Source organism: Capricornis sumatraensis, chromosome 1 (assembly GCF_032405125.1).
Source record: "Capricornis sumatraensis isolate serow.1 chromosome 1, serow.2, whole genome shotgun sequence".
In the NCBI taxonomy this organism is placed as follows: Eukaryota; Metazoa; Chordata; class Mammalia; order Artiodactyla; family Bovidae; genus Capricornis; species Capricornis sumatraensis.
In genome coordinates this window covers 215,107,350-215,127,688 of record NC_091069.1, presented here as the reverse complement: position 1 = coordinate 215,127,688, position 20,339 = coordinate 215,107,350, and the positions used below count along the sequence as shown (strand labels likewise).

The following is a 20,339-nucleotide window of genomic DNA, read 5'->3' as shown; positions in this document are numbered from 1 at the left end:
TCCGGGGGATGGTGAAGGACAGGGAAGCCTGTCATGCTGCAGTTCACGGGGATCACAAACAGTTGGACACGACTTAGCAACTAAACAACAGCAAATATAATAAAGAGCACATCTGTTGGATTGGGGTAGAAACCCTGCTCTGCCACATTGAGGCTTAGACTTGTAAATTAAATGTTTTCCATGCATACTCCTGACCTCTTTTTATTCATTTACAAGTATATTCGTGTTCTTTGTTTTGTTGAGTAAATGGGATCACTTCTTCAAAGGAGAAGGAGATAGGAGAGTACCGCTCCTTGCAGAAATTTGGTGACAAGATCTCTTTTATCTTGTGTCCTCTGTTCAGCCAATGGATAGGGCAAGAGACTGAGGATTGTGTGAGAGTTTTTTATGGGCCAGGTATGGAAACATGATACACTTCCACTTATACTCACATTTCGTTGGCTTGAATGAAAGTAAATTCTCCAAAAAAGATTAGAAAAATGTAGTCCAAGTAAAGACTCATGAAGAAAGATTTCTTTCACACTTTGTGCCCTGCGCTCAAAGAGAAGAATATTTTCTCTCCTGTAGGAATAAAGTATTGTTCATTCCATTAAGGAAGGTAGTGAAGTGCCTAAGAAGAAAGTAGAGAGCAATCAGATCCATTTGAAGACAAGGAGTATTAATCAGGGAAGGATTCACAGAAGAGGGTGACATTTGAACTAAAACTTTCTGATAAGATTTTCTCAATGAGACAATGAGGTGAGCACCCCAGCAAGAACAAGTCATGGTAATACAAACAAAACGCAGTGTGCATGCATCCTTGAAGTGGTGAAAGAGAATTGGTGAATGATGAACTTCCTTGGGTCCAGTGGTTAAGACTTTGCACTTCCACAGCAGGGTACATAGGTTCAGTCCTTAGGGAAGTAAGTCAGCGTGGTGTGGCCAAGAGGGAAAAAAAAAAAAAAAATTGGTGAATGATAAGGCTAGAAAGTTCATGGAGATCAGACTTTGACCGGCCTTAGATGGTATGCTAAGGAGATTGGATTTACATATATATGCACAACAGGTTACCTTCAGAGGTAATGTGATATAATTGTATTTAGAATGCTAGATTTATTTATTTTGTAATTATTGAACATTTTATGTTCTAGATATTACTGTGCTTGCTGCTGGAGATGCATAAAAGGAACACATTCCTTGCTCTGGTCATAATATAAAGGGTTCATTAAAGGGACAGTATTAAAAGTGCATAGATGAAATAGGAGCTCCTTTTTTATTCAGTGTAAAAAGAGATGAGGCCTAAATCTGAATATTGGTAATGAAAATGCAAAGGACTGGATGAATTCTGGAGATAATCAGTGGAGTGGAATCTGATGGAACTCCTGGTCAGTCTGTACTGCATGATGATATGATTTGGAGGATAGTGGCACAAAGGTTTCTAATCTGAGAGAGAAAACAGCTATTTGCTAGGAAAGAGGATCAAGTTTCAGGGAAAGATTATGAGTTCAGTTGTGGACACAATTTTGAAATATCTCTGTGGAGGTATTCAGGAAGTAGTTGGGAAAAATGTTCTGATTGTCTGAAAAGAGGCCAGAACTGGAATTATCACAAACACATAGATTACATGTTAGATGACCTACAAGGCTGCGTAACAACAGAACTCCAAGAAATGAAAGGTGGGTAAAAGAGACAGCAGCCAGAAAAGGGTGACAAAGAATTGTTAGAATTAGGAAATCATTTTAATAAAGATGTGGTTGGTTAGCTGTTTAAAAAAAGATGGAGACATGATGACAGGATAAAGCTGAAATAACCATTAGATTTGGCTATGATAGAGTTTGGGGGGACCATTACAAAAGCTTTGGGGCAAAAATCTAACAAGAAAAGGTAGTAACTTGGTTGACAGAAGAGTAAATATTGTACAGGATTTGTGAAACTTGAATGTATTTATAGTCTGAGGATAGAGAAAGAGTGATTTTGAACCTTGAGAAGCAGAAAGAACCCTAAAGGAAACAAAGAAATAGGTTCTAAAGCATAAGTGGATGGATTTACTTTTTGAAACAAGGCAAAAAAAGAAATAAGGAATGATGCACATAAAAGTAGAGATGAATGGGAGTGAAGCTGAGACAATATAAGGGAGTCAGGGGAGCTGGTGTGAGATTATTGGCACTTCCAGTGGAGAAAGCTTAGTAAATTATAGGAAACAAGAACAGAAATCAGCTGTGGATGCTGATTAAGAAGGAGCAACGTGGAAGGATCCAGATAATTTCTAAATCATTATAGTCAATAACATTTATATACCACTTTGTAGGGAGCTTATATGGCAGAAGTAAAAATGGTCAGATATGTTGATAGCAGCTTAGCACAGCAACAAAGTAATCAGGGAAATGAGGTTGTTTATAAATGTGGAATTGAAATGATTATCTTGGACTTCAGGTTGGGTAGGGAAGGAAGCAAAAACAGGAGGGCACCAGTAGCCTGCGGAGTTTGGAAGAGCCAAGGCATTGGAAGTTATGTGCAAGACTAGTGAAAAATATAAGTACTTTTGGTAAATGCTCTGCTGTAAAATCCAAAAGGACTGATCATTAGTTATAAGAATAGCTCTTACCACTTACCAGTTGTGTTCTTTGGTATCAAAATTTTGTGGTACAGCTAATGATATTCCATACCCGCCATCTGTAAAATGGGATTGCCACCTTTAGAGAATATTAAAAATTTCAGGATAAACTAAGTCGTGTCTTGAATGACCATATATTCTTCCCTCTTCACATATACACAATAATACCATAAAGCAGTGAGGAAGGAAGAAGATAATTTGGAGTTACTTCCAAATTCCCTTAGTAATCGAGGAGGAGTTTGATCTTAATGACTCAGTTTGAATAAATAAATTTTATTCAAGTGAATTCATTGATATCCTTTGTAGAGAACATACCTGTATTGATTATTGATAAAATTTTTCAAATGTGTATTTAATATTTTTCCATTCAAAATTTTTTTTAATTTATACACACAAGCACATACCTGGGAATCTTGATTGACAAAGTGAAGCTCAATTACATAAAATATTTAACCACAGCACAACAGCCATTTGCAGTTTAAAGAAAACCATATAAAACAATATTCCAATGAATTGCCCAACAAATCAGTAAGAAAGGACAGACCAGCCTAGTGAAATAGATAAATCAGATTTAGGCAGGGTAGTTTATTGAATTTAAATTGTGCCCAGTTGGCCCAAGAGCTATATATAAGCAATCCATCTTACGTTGTTAATGGAGGTTCTTGAAATCCACCTGATGTTTGCATTATTAAATTTCAGTCTAATGAGCTCTGCTAATACATATTGAAGATGGTTGTAAGGAGTAGAATGTGAATCTGAGCGGGATAATTTGAAAGAAACATAAGCTGAGCATTTTACATGACTCAAGGGGTATATCTACAATTACACATATAACCAAAATTGAATTTAAATGGAATTTCTATTATCCTTGTCCTTCTACCAGGGAGAATAAAGTGTAAATGAAGTAAAAGTCTTTAGAGTTACTGGTGGTTTGTTTTTATTATCTAATTTAATAGATTCTTGCAATGATACCGAGTGGCATAAAAGTTTTAATATTTCATGACTTTAAATGCAGTCTAAGTATGTATTAAAGCTTGTAAATGGAAACAGATGTCTGTGTAATTGGATATAGCACTTCACAACACCATTATATAAGTTTTATATTTTAAGAAAGTGTCAGTGTTGACAGTGAAGAAAAGTCAAATTTTTTAAGAAAAATAGTCAAGTATGTGCTGTGTATTTTCTTTAAATTACTCTTTTAAGCCAGGTTTTATACTTCAAAAGAATATGTTGATTTTGCATAGGAAAAATATATGCAGCAAAAAATTGAAAAGTAAGTGTGTTTAATTTTTAAATCACTGTTTACATGGCTGTTATCATTATAATAAAGGCTCATCCAAAGTTTAATGCTGGCACAGTTTGATTTCTTTTTCTTTTGACGAGGCAATACTTTTTTTAACTTAATATTTCATCAACTATAATGCTATTAGAGACTTATTTTCACTTAGTTCACTCATCAGGCAGTAAGCCGGCAATAAAGGAGAATCGCTCCTTTGAGACGTTAATGCTTTGGAATAAATGATGTGCTGGAACAGAAATTTAATTAATTTACAGAGTATATTGATAGTCCCTTGTTACTGTGCTGTATATTTTTAATCTTCTCTAACATCTGTAGTAAAGTGTTTGAAAACCCCTGCAGTTGAGCAACTAGTAGATAATTAAGTAATAAGGGAAGAGGTTTCTAGAGGGAAAAAGATTCTTTTTACCAAATGCTGTCATAACATGAATAAAGAACTGCTACTATGATATGCAGTGAAAAAAATAATACACTACCTAATTTGATACTGTTCCAAAGATATAGCAAGCTTCTTATATTTAAAATGTGGATTGTAGCTTAACTTTTCTCCAGTTTAAAACAAATGCATTTCACTGACAAGTCAGATGACTTTTAATGACCAACAGTTTTTCCCAGTTTTTATGCCATCATTAGACGTATGTTGCTTAAATTCATTTTCTTTTTGGTGCAGAGATTATGTTGAACTGAGCCTCAAAGATTCTAAATAAATATTGTAAATAATCTGAATAAAGATTGTAAAAGGTATATTTCAGATTTTCAGCCATTTTTTTTCCTTCTGGCTACTGCATAAAAAATATGTAATAAATTTATTTCTCCTCCCAGTATTTTCATTCACAATATAGGCATAAAACAAACACAGAAATTTTATTGGGTTTTTTTTTTTTTTTCAGCAAAAGCTGATGAAGCATTGAAAGCCAAAGAAAGAAATGAAGAAGAAGCAAAGAGAAGAAAGGAGGAAGGTAAAGACATGTATTCATTTTGTTTCAAAGCAGTCACAGTGAAGAGTCACTGTTTGGCGTGATTCTCTTCATTCTCTGAATAAAGCATAAAACATCATTAAGTGCTTTAGGGGGTACCTCCTGCTACTTTACCAACCTAAACTATGACACAATATTACACTATATTCAGTGTCTTGGACACTGATGTTTGCAGGATAAGGTTAGTTTAGAAGCATCCCAGTGATAAGTATCTGGGGAAACAGAGAAGATACAAAATCATACAGTGGAACTAGTGTTAGTTTCTTCCTTCTAACTTTTATCTTAAATTATCAAAATCAGTCGTAAAAATGGATTGATCTTATGGGTACATTTTGAAATATTTTAGCAGTGATGAAGGAAAGTCTTCTTGCCAATAAGATTTTAAATAAAAATGCTGTTAAGATAGAACAATAAATTAGGAAATGTCAGTCATAATTCAGATTAAGAAATTCATCATAATTTTTGTAATTATTTCTTGAAATAACATTGAAGCCACCCCCTAAGAATATTACACACAGAAATCTAACACATTTTTATCTCCCCTAACAAATTGTGTTTATCCTTCAGTTTGCTGTGATGTATGTAAGTGAAAATTTTGCATTTTTCATTCTCAGAGGCTTTATATATACTGTCATAAATCTCAGCGCTTAAAGCAAGATCCAGGCAACTCTTTCTCAGTCAGTTAAGTTGATGATCCACTTGGACTGGTAATCATATCACTCTGTTGGCTAATTAGCAGAGTTTAACTAATTCTTCTGTGAGCTTTTAAGGAGTTGAAGCCTGATAATGTGTTCCATAATATTGTCTTTGAGTCAGTTCAGTTCAGTCGCTTAGTCGTGTCCAACTCTTTGCAACCCCGTGAACCGCGCAGCACGCCAAGCCTCTAAGTCCATCACCAACTTCCGGAGTCCACCCAAACATTGAGTCGGTGATGCCATCTAACCATCTTATCCTCTGCCATCCCCTTCTCCTGCCCTCAGTCTTTCCCAGCTATTGTCTTTGAGTGCTATTGTCTAAATCTGAAAATTGAGAATTTATCCATAATGCCTTTCTTTTACTATGACAACCACAAAAAATTTTACACCCTCAACTTAAAATTAGAAGCTGAGACCTTATAGAACCTAAAATGTTTTATTATGATGATGTAGAATTCTTAAAAGCACCAGTCCATCAGAATCAAGCCCTCAAAGCAGGGAGAGGGGTGGTGGAAAAATTGTAGATTCAAGTGACAGAACCCTACAGATTTAGGAGATTCAAACTAAATGTGTATATAGAGTTCTTACCTTGATTCCTGTAAGTCCTGACTTTATGCTCTTGTCCTAGATCAGCTAATTTTATGGTATATTGAAAAAAATGAATGAATTCTGCTAGTAAAATTCCTCAGTAGAACTCTCTTCTTTTGGCTTTCTAAAATGCACATTTTGGTTTTGTTCATGGAAGCAATCTGATTTCAGTTATGCTTATGGTTATACATAGTACAAATAGATATAATACTAAATGTAAAATAGTCTAAGCAAATTGTAATATTTTAGTACTGCTGTGTTATGTGGTATTCTGATCAATGTAACTAATTAATGACATAATAGCCCTTATAAAACATTGTGGTGCTATAAATTACAAGTGTGTCACTTATTATCAACCAACACAGTAAATATATATTGCAATAGTTATTAGTCTGATTCCATTAATTCAAATCTTAATTGGAGTTATAACCAGTTGAAAGCAGATGATATTGATATGGTAACCACGGATATTGAAATTGCTAGGTAATTTATTGTTATGAAAAATATATATAATATGAATGCTTCCTCTAGTAACTGTTTCTTCTGGAAGCTTTCAAGGAATTGAAGCCTGATAATGTGCTTCAAAATACTGCTTTTAAATACTGAAAGAAATTTTTTAAAATTTCAGAGCCCTTTGTGTGTACACGATGACAATCGATATTTCTAAGAGTCTGTCCTTTTTTTTTTCCCCATTAAATTAGCTCTAAACATCTTTTAAAATATTTTTTTAAGAATATGCCAATGGAAATTTGCTGTATGACTCAGGGAATTCAAACCAGGGCTCTATAACAACCTAGAGGGATGGAATGAGGAGGGAGGTGGGAGAGATGTTTAAGAGGGAGGGAACATAGGTATACCTATGGCTGCTTCATGTTGATGTATGGCAGAAACCAACACAATACTATAAAGCAGTTATCCTTCAATTAAAAATAAATAAATTTAATTAAAAGAATTTAAGTAACTGTAGATACTTGAAGGTAATATTGTAATTCTTTTGAAAATACTTTTTCACTTTGATTTTCACTAAGTCAGTTGACCTTGCACTTAGCCTTTCCCATTTCAATACCGGCGAATTGTTAGAAAAGCACCTCCCACCATTCATAGCTGTTTTAATTGGCATCGTTATAAGCCTGTCATTCTAACCAGAGTATAAATTCTAGGATTGTGGAGGATTTAGTATCCACAGTGCTTAACATGTAGTAGATACACAGTTTCTTAATTACTGCATAAATTAGTGAATGACCAGTTTACCTTTCCTTCTTTTAAATCCTGCTTAAATAACATCCTGAGCTTGAAGTTGATCCCAAATAACATCATGGAAAGTGTAATCTAACCCTGTTAGGTCTTTATGCTAAGACAGGACTTCACTCGGACTGTTTCTCTAAAGAGTTACAACTAATCAAAAAGAAATCAATGAATTTCAAAATACTATCAATATTTGCTAGTATGGACTTGCCAAGTTTTTACCTGAGCTAACTGAATTTTCTGTGTATCCAAAAAAATGTGGGAAAATTATTACCACAAATGTTGAAGAAAAATTCTACTGGTAAGGCAACCTATATGACACTACTGTTAAAAGATTAAAGGTGTGTTTCATTTAGTATGTTTCCTTTGCCTGTATTTTGTGAATGAAAATAAATTATTAGCCAGATTTTTGTTGTTGTTTCCAGAATTTTTTTCTTGTGGGTTGTCTAGATGCTTGAATGCTGTCAAATTAAACTTCCCTGAAAATGATTAATGCATAAGCTACATTTATTTTATTTCATATAATTAGTCCAACTGCAAATTGAAACCTGAGATGCATCTGTATATGTATGTGTGTATATTTCTGCATCTGAAAGAATAATAATCTTTTATTTCTAACCTATAAGCCTCTAATAATTCAGTCTATCACATCACTTATACAAGTCATCCCTTAATTTCTCAGCATGCTGATACGCAGCACATGGTTCAAAGCATTCTTAAAATGTAGATAAATGTGATCCGCCCAGCTCCCTTTATCCATTCTCTGTCATCTCAAAAAATGATGGTATTAGCATAGCAAGATCTGTGCCTTGCAAATACATTCTGACTATTATGCAGTCCTTTTCTTTGAGTGTTCTTAAATCAATATCATAATTATGTTTGCAAGTACTGTATCCAAGATGAAAGTCAGGCTACTCACCGAAACTTATCCAGGGTAACTACTTTGTCTTCCACTCTTTAAACAGTGAGACCCCATTTAAACTGCCCTTTGTGGTCCTTACACAGCCCAGTTGATTTTCCATGTATCGAATATCACTGCATATTTACATAAACTCTCTTTTTTTTAAACCATTTACTCTCCAACTCTTTCCATTTTTGTTGAATTATGTAAAGGTTACATTACTTCATTCAACAATAAAGTTTGGCTTTATAGTTTCCTTCTTTAAAAATAAGCACTTTTTTCCTAATTCTGTATTATATTTTAGGAAAAATGAAATCTTTCAGTTCACTTTTCCTGCTTATTCTTTGACCTAATAAATTTTTGACCTTCTTTTTCTCTCTCTGTGTTTGAAAATGTTTCGACTAATATATAATTTAAAATCATTTCAACTTTTCTCCTTTTGATTTCTTTCTGTATTATTGAATGCTGGAGTATAACTGCCCAGGTTTTCTGTATTTTATCTTTAGTATGCACTTAAGGGTTCTAATTATGTTTTAAATCCATTTATAAGCATTATTGTTTTTCTGTGCATTTTGACTTCTAACATGAATTTCTTATTTATGGCTTAAGTATGAGTGCATGCACACTCAGTCCCTTCAGTTGTGTCTGACTCCTTGCAATGCAATGAACTGTAGCCCACCAGGTTCCTCTGTCCATGGGATTCTCCAGACAAGAATGCTAGAGTTGGTTTGCCATGCCCTTCTCCAGGGGATCTTCCCAGTCCAGAGATTAAACCCATGTCTCTTATGTCTCCTGCATTGTAGGTGGGTTCTTTACCCACTGAGCCAACTTGGAGGCCTGGCATAAGTATATTGATTTTTAAATTGCACCTCCTGCCCCCCCCCTTTTTGTGTTTATTCAAAATAACTCTATCCATTTGTTAGTTTTCTACTTAAAATATTTTTGTTGTTGAAAGTGTTAGGCAACCCATTCTAAATTATTTGTGGAAATGGTAGATAGTGATAATACAAACATAATATTAAGTAATTCAGGTGAAGACTTAGAAGAATCTTCAATTCTCATTTGTTTAAGTTGAAATCCATCAAACCTTTTCCATGTCTACTTGACAAAAAGTAAAATAGATTAGCCTTAATTTCTTCTTTTCTGTTGTTGTTAATCCTTTAGCAAAGCTGGGGGTAAAAAGTACTAGTAATACAAAAGAAAAAAGGGGGTGCCAGGCAATGTTCATATACTTTACATATTTTAACTCTCTTAATGCTTGTGAACTCTGTGAGATTTGTGCCATTATCCCTGTATTGTAGGGAGGATAGGCTTGATAACTTGCTCTATAGCTAGTAAGTAGTGAAAACAGTACACAAACCCATTCCCCCTCTTTAAACATCCTGCATCCTTACAATCAGTCGTCTTCAAATATAGTATGATTTAAATTGCTCGCCCTCTATCCTTTGCCTTCTTCTCTGGATCTCACCCTCTAACTCTTAAGTGCTTGCTTACTGTTTTTCGTATGTCCTCAGATAGATCTGTACCCATTTTATGTTGCCTCATTTGGGTTTCTGGGACCCCAGAAGGTGAAGTTCTCCAGTTTGAGGCACGTTTTGTCACAGCATCTATGTACTTTTCCCATCGACTCTACTTGCTTTTCTCCCCAGTGACTGGCTGGTCAGTGGGAGACAATCATTTGTCAAGTCCACACCATCCGTCAGAGCCTGGACCCAGAGCTAAACCTCCTCTTTCTCAGAGGTCCTGGCTCCCCTATGCTTTGAGGTCCCTAGCACAAAGCACACTTGGCACCATATCTTGTGACATCCCGAGAGAGAACTGTTACAATCCCTCTTTCCCTCCACTGTGACTCCTTGCCTAAGACCAGAGAAGATAAATGTTTGGGGTTCTGAGGCACCCTTTATTCCTTCTGGACACCCATTATAAGAAGGTTGGAGTGAAGTTAGAAGGGTCAACAGACACAAGGGTATCATTTGGCAGTCAGTGTTTATACAGTTGGCATGTTGGCATAAGTAGGTTAGATAGAAATAGAGACTGTCCTTTCTAACTCTCTCCTGAATTGGCTGCACGTTGTAATAATACACAGTATGATTTTCTTCTTAGGTGCAAAGAAGAATTTGAAAGTTTACCACCCCCCACCCCCATCTTACTTAATTAGATAGTTATTATTTATATATTAGATGTTACTTATTGCTTATTTATTAGATAGTTCCATTCCAAGATTTTAAATATTCCTTTAGGAGATTTGTACTCCCATGTATCAGATTTAATCATTGTACATATTTCATAATGTGTTTTTTATATATCTGTATAGCCTTTTAACACACTAGCTCTAATGTTAGAGAACTGCTTTCTTTAAGAAGAAAATTAATCTGCTTAGCTAGGATCCATTGCTTTATTCCATAAGTTCTTATTTGGTCTAAAAATCACTCAAGAACAGTCTGTTACTTAGCTGAGCCATCTGTCTTATTTCCCTCAGAAGTGATTTGTCCTTTCTTGTCCACTTGATTCCTTGTCTGCAAGAACTGGATTGTTAAATATTTTTAACCTTTCTTTTGCATATAGTTTTATCTGTCATGTTTACATGACATCAACTATTTATTCCTCAGTTTTGACATGTCCAATAAATGTGTGATGTGTGCTAGTTCATTTTTAACTAACTTTTTAGCAGTGAAAACTGTTCTTCCTTATATTATAGCTCACTAACTCAAAAGCAGAGACATTACTTTGCCAACAAAGGTCCGTCTAGTCAAGGCTGTGGTTTTTCCAGTGGTCATGTATGGATGTGAGAGTTGGACTGTGAAGAAAGCTGAGCACCGAAGAATTGATGCTTTTGAACTGTGGTGTTGGAGAAGACTCTTGAGAGTCTCTTGGACTACAAGGAGATCCAACCAGTCCATTCTAAAGGAGATCAGTCCTGGTTGTTCTTTGGAAGGAATGATGCTAAAGCTGAAACTCCAGTACTTTGGCCACCTCATGAGAAGTGTTGACTCATTTGAAAAGACTCTGATGCTGGGAGGGATTGAGGGCAGGAGAAGAAGGGGACAACAGAGGATGAGATGGCTGGATGGCATCACTGACTCTATGGACGTGAGTCTGAGTGAACTCTGGGAGTTGGTGATTGCCGGAGTCCAGCTCCAGCTGCCAGGGATTCATCCTAAAGAGATGGACGGTGTCGGCGATGATGATGTAGCCTCTGACTCATAGTACGAGACTATATCCAACGGACGATGATGTAGCTTCTGACGGGACTGCATCATCGTCCGCCGATGTAGCTCCGTGCTATGAGTCAGAGGCTACATCATCATCGCTGACACCGTCCATTTCTTCAGGTTGAATCCCTGGCTGCTGGAGCTGGACTCTGGCAGGTGATGGACAGGGAGGCCTGGTGTGCTGCATTTCATGGGGTCACAAAGAGTCGGACACGACTGAGCGATTGAACTGAACTGAACTGAATAATGTTTGTGCTTCATGTGCACAGCTGTACTCTGTACAGGCTTGGAAGCCAATCTAGATAACATTTTACTTACTTTCAGTAAGGTGTTCGTGTATACGAATGCAGACTCGTATACTGCCTTCCTATTTAACCATCAGGTAAATATTGACACCTACTTAACCATGTTTAGACCTCCAATGAATGACTGTCATGTGTTGGCTTACCAATTTAAATATTTTCTCTGCTCTAGATACACAAATTTCAAGACAAAATGAAAGCTACAGCTTTCTTTTCAACCAGCTATTTCCACTATAAATTAAACATTAGAAAACTGATATACATATTGAATGTCCACAGGTGTGTAGTCTGGAAGAAACCTGAGGAAGCCATTGCAATATAAGGAGTCAATTATACTGTAGTGGAAAGAGTCCCATCTTTTTATAGCTGAAGTAAGAGAAGTATGAGGTTCAGAGTCCTAGACCTGCCATTTACTGGTTCTATGACTGAGTCTCTTAACTTCACTGTGACTCTAAAGTGGTAAAGATAATAAAAATATATCTAGAATTGTTATAAACAGAAATGTATAAATTGTTTAAAAATCATTTCATAACTCCATGAAGTGAAGTGAAGTGAAGTCGCTCAGTCGTGTCCGAGTCTTTGCGACCCCGTGGACTGTAGTCCACCAGGCTCCTCCATCCATGGGATTCTCCAGGCGAAAATGCTGGAGTGGGTTGCCATTCCTTCTCCAGGGGATCTTCCTGACCCAGGAATCGAACCCAGGCCTCCCACATTGCGGGCAGACGCTTTAACCTCTGAGCCACCAGGGAATCCCTATCGTAACTCCATAGGACTGTATAAATACACATTTTCATTACTCAGAACTGCAATACAAAGAGTATCATTCTTTTACTATTCATTTCTTTTATACTTTTTATCAGTTTAAAAAATACACTGATTGTCTGGTACATCCTGGGTACTGTTTAAATCATATGAAGAGAGCAGTGAAAAAAGAAATTGAGGCCCCTACATTGGAAGAGCTCACACTGTAGAGGAGGAAGACACAAACATGAGAGTGATAAAATAAAGTAAATTGAAACAAGGATAGTAATGTTTTCTCATCCTCTGTATGATCTTAAGTGGTCCCTTTAAGCCCACTTTCCCTGTCTCTTAATAAATAAGGATGAAAAAATAAATAAGAATGATTATCTCTCTACCATCTAAGGATGTGGTTGTGATACAGTAGATATGAAACCATTTTATAGACATTATAAAATGGTAGTAATTGCTCTTTTAGTATAAATTTTTAAAATACTTTAACTAGCTCTCTTCAGTGATCCATAAGTGAAAAAAGGAAATCACAGTGGAAAATATACGATCACAAATCAAGATTTATGGGATAAAGATGATGTAGTAGGATGAGCTTATTTGAACTCACCTTCCTCTGAGAACACAGAAAATCTGGTCAAAATATTAAAAGATATGTTTGAAGGCATGAGAGAGAGCCTAGAGGAGAAGTATGGGTCCCTCTTTAAAGAAAATAATGTGAGCACAACCATTGGAGCTAGTTTTCCCCTAGAAATTATTCCAGTAGTAGCATTCTTAAAAAGGTGATGTTGATTCTTATAAAGATCACTGAAAAGCTAAGAATCTGAGCAGAGATTTTGAGAGCTTTATGAAGCTATGGAGATAAAATCTAGAGTTCAGGACCCATCAGGGAAGGGAAAACTCTGATAAAACCACCAGGCTTTGGGTTGGGATTTTAATAGATTATTCCCTAAAAGTAAGGATGAACCAGAAATAGTCAGGCACCCATGGGGGCTGAAACCCAATTTTGAATCATCTCAATTCCTGATTGAATTAAGATGAGTCAAGTTTGCCAGTTCAGTTCAGTCACTCAGTCGTGTCCGACTCTTTGCGACCCCATGAATCGCAGCACACCAGGCCTCCCTGTCCATCACCAACTCCCGGAGTTCACTCAAACTCACGTCCATCGAGTCCGTGATGCCAGCCAGCCATCTCATCCTCTGTCATCCCCTTCTCCTCCTGCTCCCAATCCCTCCCAGCGTCAGAGTCTTTTCCAGTGAGTCAACTCTTCACATGAGGTGGCCAAAGTACTGGAGTTTCAGCTTCAGCATCATTCTTTCCAAAGAAATCCCACGGCTGATCTCCTTCAGAATGGACTGGTTGGATCTCCTTGCAGTCCAAGGGACTCTCAAGAGTCTTCTCCAACACCACAGTTCAAAAGCATCAATTCTTCGGTGCTCAGCTTTCTTCACAGTCCAACTCTCACATCCATACATGACCACTGGAAAAACCATAGCCTTGACTAGACAGACCTTTGTTGGCAAAGTAATGTCTCTGCTTTTAAATATGCTATCTAGGTTGGTCATAACTTTTCTTCCAAGGAGTAAGTGTCTTTTAATTTCATGGCTGCAGTCACCATCGGCAGTGATTTTGGAGACCCAAAAAATAAAGTCTGACACTGTTTTCCACTGTTTCCCCATGTATTTGTCATGAAGTGATGGGACCAGATGCCATGATCTTCGTTTTCTGAATGTTGAGCATTAAGCCAACTTTTTCAATCTCCACTTCCACGTTCACTAGGGGTTGCCAGTACCCCTAGCTAATTACCAAACCATACATAAACCTTTTCTCGAAGAAGGTAGCATTATCCTAATCCTCAAATTATCTTTACAATTGTTTCTATATGACATCCATTAAGAATCACCAGGCATATGAAAAAACAAGACAAGGTGAAGAACAATGAGAAACAAGAAGACAGAGAAACAGCAGTCAATAGGGACAGATTTATGGAGGATCAAGATAATTGAGTTGTTGATGCAGATTTTAACATTACTCTGCTTAATATATTCATGGAAATAAAAAATGATACTGAAAATTTTAGGTGAGAAATGGAAACTAAAAAAGTAAAAAGAAAGTATAAACTGAAAAATGCAATTAATTGAAATCAAGAACTTAATGAAGACTTAAGCTTCATTTAGGCAGAGAAGAAAAAAGGAATTAAAGAACTGGAAGATAGTTTAGAAGAAAAACACTGGAATGAACACTGTTTATTATGGAACTTATTTGTCTACTAGTTGCAAGATTGTACCCTTATAACATCTCCCAACCCAAGCCCCTTGTAACCACTATTTTTATGAGTTTGGCTCTTTGGGGTCTTCCCTGGTGGCTCAGAGGATAAGAATCCACCTGCCAATGCAGGGAATGTGGGTTTGATCCCTGATTTGGGAAGATTCCACATGTTGCATAACAACTAAGCCTGTGCACCACATTACTGAGCCTGAGCTCTAGAGCCTAAAAGCTGCAACTCCTGAACCCACAGGCTATAACTACTGAAGCCCGTGCACCTACAGCCTGTGCTCCACAGCAAGAGAAGCCACTACAATGAGGAGCTCAGACACTGCAACTAAAGAGTAACTGCTACTTGCTGCAACTAGAGAAAGCCCATGCAAAGCAACAAAGACCCAAAAATGAATAAATAAATAAATGAGTTTTGTATTTCACATATAAATATCATATAGTTTTTGTCTTTCTCTATTTGACTTATCTCAGTCAAATAGTAATGAACTCAAGGTGCTTCCATGTTGTCACAAATGGCAGGATTTCTCTCTTTCTCGTGGCTGAATAGTATTTCATTGCATGTATATAAATCACATCTCTTTTACCTATTCATTCATTAACAGGCACTTAGGGTGTTTGTGTATCTTGGCTATCAGGAATAATGCTGCAATAAAAATGGAAATGAAGATACCTTTTCAATACTGTTTTCATTTATTTTGGATATGTGCTCAGAAGTGGAATTTCTAGATTATATGTACTATTTTTAATTTTTTGAGGAACCTCCGTACTATTCTCCATAGTGGCTGGACCAATTTACATTCTCACCATGCACAAAAAAGTTCTTTTTTCTCCCCATTCTTGCCAACACTTGTTATCTCTTGTGTTCTTGATTGTCACCATTCTGACAGGTTTGAGGTGCTACTTCAGTATGGTTTTGGTTTTCATTTCCCTAATGATTAGTGATGTTAAGCATCTTTTCATATACCTACTGGCTATTTGGGTGTCTTCTTTGGAGAGATGTCTATTGAGTTCCTCAACAGACTCACTCATTTTTAAATCGGATTGTTTTTCTCTTACTAAGTTATATGATTTCCTTATTATATATACTGGATATTAATCCCTTATTATATGGCTTGCAGATAGATTCTCCCATTTTGTAAGTTGCCTTTTCATTTTGATTATTTCTTTTGTTGTATAGAAACTTTTTAGTTTGTTACATTCCCACTTGATTTTTGCTTTTATTATTTGTGCTTTTGGTGTCATATCCAAAAAAAAAAAATTGTTGTCATGACTGTATATATTTGTCATATATATTTAGGATTGTTATATCTTCTTGACCCATTGATACATTAGTTGCCATTATGTTCTTTGTTTCTTGTTATTGTTTTTTTGCTTTAAGTATTTTATTTGATATAAGTATAACCACTCCTGTTTTCTTTTGGTTTTTATTTGCATGGAATATCTTTTCCATCCCTTTACTTTGAGCTTGTGTGTGTCCTTAGATCAGAAGTGAGTCTCCTGTAGACCTGTAGTGTATAATTGGGTCTTCTTTTTTTTTATCCATCCATCCACTCTGTGCTTTTTGATTGGTGAATTCAATCTATTTACAGTTAGAGTAATTATTGATATGTGCAGACTTTCTAAAGACTTTCCCGGTGGCTCAGCAGTAAAGAATCCTCCTGCAATGCAGGAGATGCAGGTTTGATCCCTGGGTTGCGAAGATCCCCTGGAGGAGGACATGGCAACCTACTCCAGTTTTCTTGCCTGAAGAATCCCATGGACAGAGAAGCCTGGTGGACTAAGGTCCATGTGGTTGCAAAGAGTTGGACAGGACTGAGCAGGTATGCATGCATAGACTTACTAATGCCAGTTGTTCTCTGGCTGTTTTGTAGTTGCATTGTTTCTTTTTCCCTATGTTTGTGATTTTCCATGATGGTTTATTCTGTTTCCCATTCCTTTCAGTTCAGTTCAGTCACTCAGTCGTGTCTGCGTCTTTGCAACCTCATGAACCACAGCACGGCAGGCCTCTCTGTCCATCACCAACTCCCAGAGTCTACCCAAACCCATGTCCATTGAGTCGGTGATGCCATCCACCCATCTCATCCTCCGTCGTCCCATTCTCCTCCTGCCCCCAATCCCTCCCAGCATCAGGGTCTTTCCAAATGAGTCAGCTCTTCAGATCAGGTGGCCAAAATACTGGAGTTGCAGCTTCAACATCAGTCCTTCCAACAAACACCCAGGACTGATCTCCTTTAGGATGGACTGGTTGGAGCTCCTTGCAGTCCAAGGGCCTCTCAAGAGTCTTCTCCAACACCACAGTTCAAAAGCATCAATTCTTTGGTGCTCAACTTTCTTCACAGTCCAACTCTCACATCCATACATGACCACTGGAAAAACCATAGCCTTGACTAGACGGACCTTTGTTGGCAAAGTAATGTCTCTGCTTTTTAACATGCTGTCTAGGTTGGTCATAACTTTCCTTAAAAGGAGTAAGTGTATTTTAATTTCATGGCTGCAATAACCGTCTGCAGTGATTTTGGAGCCCCCAAAAATAAAGTCAGCCACTGTTTCCACTGTTTCCCCATCTATTTGCCATGAGGTGATGGTTCTGGATGCCATGATCTTCGTTTTCTGAATGTTGAGCTTTAAGCCAACCTTTCACTCTCCTCTTTCACTTTCATCAGGACACTCTTTAGTTCTTCTTCACTTTCTGCCATAAGCATGGTATCATCTGCATATCTGTGGTTATTGATATTTCTCCCGGCAGTCTTGATTCCAGCTTGTGCTTCCTCTAACCCAGCGTTCCTCATGATGTACTCCACATATAAGTGAAATAAGCAGGTGACAATATACAGCCTTGATGTACTCTTTTTCCTATTTGGAACCAGTCCTGTTCCATGTCCAGTTCTAAATGTTGCTTCCTGACCTGTATACAAGTTTCTCAAGAGGCAGGTCAGGTGGTCTGGTATTCTCATCTCTTTCAGAATTTTCCACAGTTTATTGTGATCCCCACAGTCAAAGGCTTTGTCATAGTCAATAAAGCAGAAGTAGATGTTTTTCTGGAATTCCATTGCTTTTTTGATGATCTAGTGGATGTTGGCAATTTGATCTCTGGTTCCTCTGCCTTTCCTAAAACCAGCTTGAACATCTGGAAGTTCACGGTTCTTGTGTTACTGAAGCCTGACTTGGAGAATTTTGAGCATTACTTTACTAGCGTGTGAGATCTGTGCAATTGTGCAGTAGTTTGAGCATTCTTTGGCATTGCCTTTCTTTGAGATTGGAATGAAAACTGACCTTTTCCAGTCCTGTGGCCACTGCTGAGTTTTCCAAATTTGCTGGCATATTGACTCCAGCACTTCCACAGCATCAACTTTCAGGATTTGAAATAGCCCAACTGGAATTCCATCACCTCCACTAGCTTTGTTCATATGGATGATTCCTAAGGCCCATTTCACATTCCAGGATATCTGGCTCTAGGTGAGTGTGAGTGATCACACCATCATCATTATCTAAACCCCATGAACAGTATAAAAAAGCAAAAAGATAGGACACTGAAAGGCGAACTCCCCAGGTTAGTAGGCGCCCAATATGCTACTGGAGATCAGTGGAGAAATAACTCCAGAAAGAATGAAGGGTTGGAGCCAAAGCAAAAACAACACCCAGTTGTGGATGAGACTGGTGATAGAATCATGGTTTGATGCTGTAAAGAGCAATATTGCATAGGAACCTGGAATATTAGGTCCATGAATCAAGGCAAATTGGAAGTGGTGAAACAGGAGATGGCCAAGAGTGAATGTCGACATTCTAGGAATCAGTGAACTAAGATGGACTGGAATGGGTGAATTTAACTCAAATGACCATTATATCTATTACTGTGGGCAGGAATCCCTTAGAAGAAATGGAGTAGCCCTTGTAGTCAACAAAGAGTCCGAAATACAGTACTTGGATGCAGTCTCAATAATGACAAAATGATCTCTGTTCATTTACAAGGCAAACCATTCAATATTACAGTAATCCAAGTCTATGCCCCAACCAGTAATGCTGAAGAAGCTGAAGTTAAACGGTTCTATGAAGACCTACAAGACCTTCTAGAACTAACACCCCAAAAAGATGTCCTTTTCATTATAGGGGACTGGAATGCAAAAGTAGGAAGTCGGGAAACACCTGGAATAACAGGCAAATTTGGCCTTGGAGTACAGAATGAAGCTGCGCAAAGGCTAATACAGTTTTGCCAAGAGAACGCACTGGTCATAGCAAACACTCTCTTCCAACAACACGAGAGAAGACGCTACACATGGATATCACCAAATGGTCAAGACTGAAATCAGTTTGATTATATTCTTTGCAGCCAAAGATGGAGAAGCTCTATACAGTCAGCAAAAACAAGACCAGGAGCTGACTGTGGCTCAGGTCATGAACTCTTTATTGCCAAACTCAGACTTAAATTGAAGAAAGTGGGGAAAACCACTAGACCATTCAGGTATGACCTCAATCAAATCCCTTATGACTATACAGTAGAAGTGAGAAATAGATTTAAGGGACTAGATCTGATAGACAGAGTGCCTGATGAACTGTGGACGGAGGTTCGTGACATTGTACAGGAGACAGGGATCAAGACCATCCCCAAGAAAAAGAAATGGAAAAAGCCAAAATGGTTTTCTGAGAATGCCTTAAAAACAGCTATGAAAAGAAGAGAAGTGAAAGGCAAAGGAGAAAAAGAAAGATATACTCATTTGAATGCAGAGTTCCAAAGAATAGCAAGGAGAGATAAGAAAGCCTTCCTCAGCTATCAATGCAAAGAAATAGAGGAAAAGAACAGAATGGGAAAGACTAGAGATCTCTTCAAGAAAATTAGAGATACCAAGGGAACATTTCATGCAAAGATGGGCTCAATAAAGGACAGAAATGGTGTGAACCTAACAGAAGCAGAAGATATTAAGAAGAGGTGGCAAGAATACACAGAAGAACTGTACAAAAAAGATCTTCACGACCCAGATCATCATGATGGTGTGATCACTCACACTCACCGAGAGCCAGACATCCCCTTCCTTTACCTTTTATGAATCTACTCTAGTTTTTTTACTTTATGGTCACCACGAGGCTTATATAAAACATCTTATAGCTCAGTTATTGGAGGATTCTTTTTACCTTTTGGTGGTATGTTTCATTGATTTTTCACTTTTATTGTAGTTTCGCGTTACTGCTTTTGCATTTAAAGTAGCAGACACCTTCCAAATCTTTACTGGTTGCCTTCAGATGGAATATACTGGGTTTTGGTCCTATTATATCTGGGATTTTCCCTGATCTCCTATGGATACACCTGCTCCTTACTCTCTCTTGTGGTAGAATCCTTAAGCTTTTATGTTTTCTCTCATTCTTACTATTCACCAGGCTGGTTGCTGGAAACTTCCCTTTTGTTTTTCAAAGATGGTGCTATAGCTCGTTTGTGATTTCTCCCTTGTTCACAGATTTGGTCTGTTTTTCTGAGAGCACTTCATATACCAATGAATGAGCACACTTGGGAGT

The 20,339-nt window shown here is 37.3% G+C and overlaps 1 protein-coding gene across 3 annotated transcripts in view; it reads left to right on the top strand.

Moving 5' to 3' along the window:
* RSRC1 (arginine and serine rich coiled-coil 1) overlaps nt 1-20,339 on the top strand; it is a 444,205-nt gene that overhangs the window by 361,471 nt on the left and 62,395 nt on the right. For 2 of the 3 annotated variants that reach the window (XM_068979344.1, XM_068979354.1), the window contains exon 7: nt 4,781-4,849. The exons of the other annotated variant lie outside the window; for it this stretch is intronic. In XM_068979344.1, coding sequence (XP_068835445.1) covers nt 4,781-4,849 — 69 coding nt within the window. The remainder of the gene's footprint in view (nt 1-4,780; nt 4,850-20,339) is intronic. 3 annotated transcript variants of the gene reach the window in all.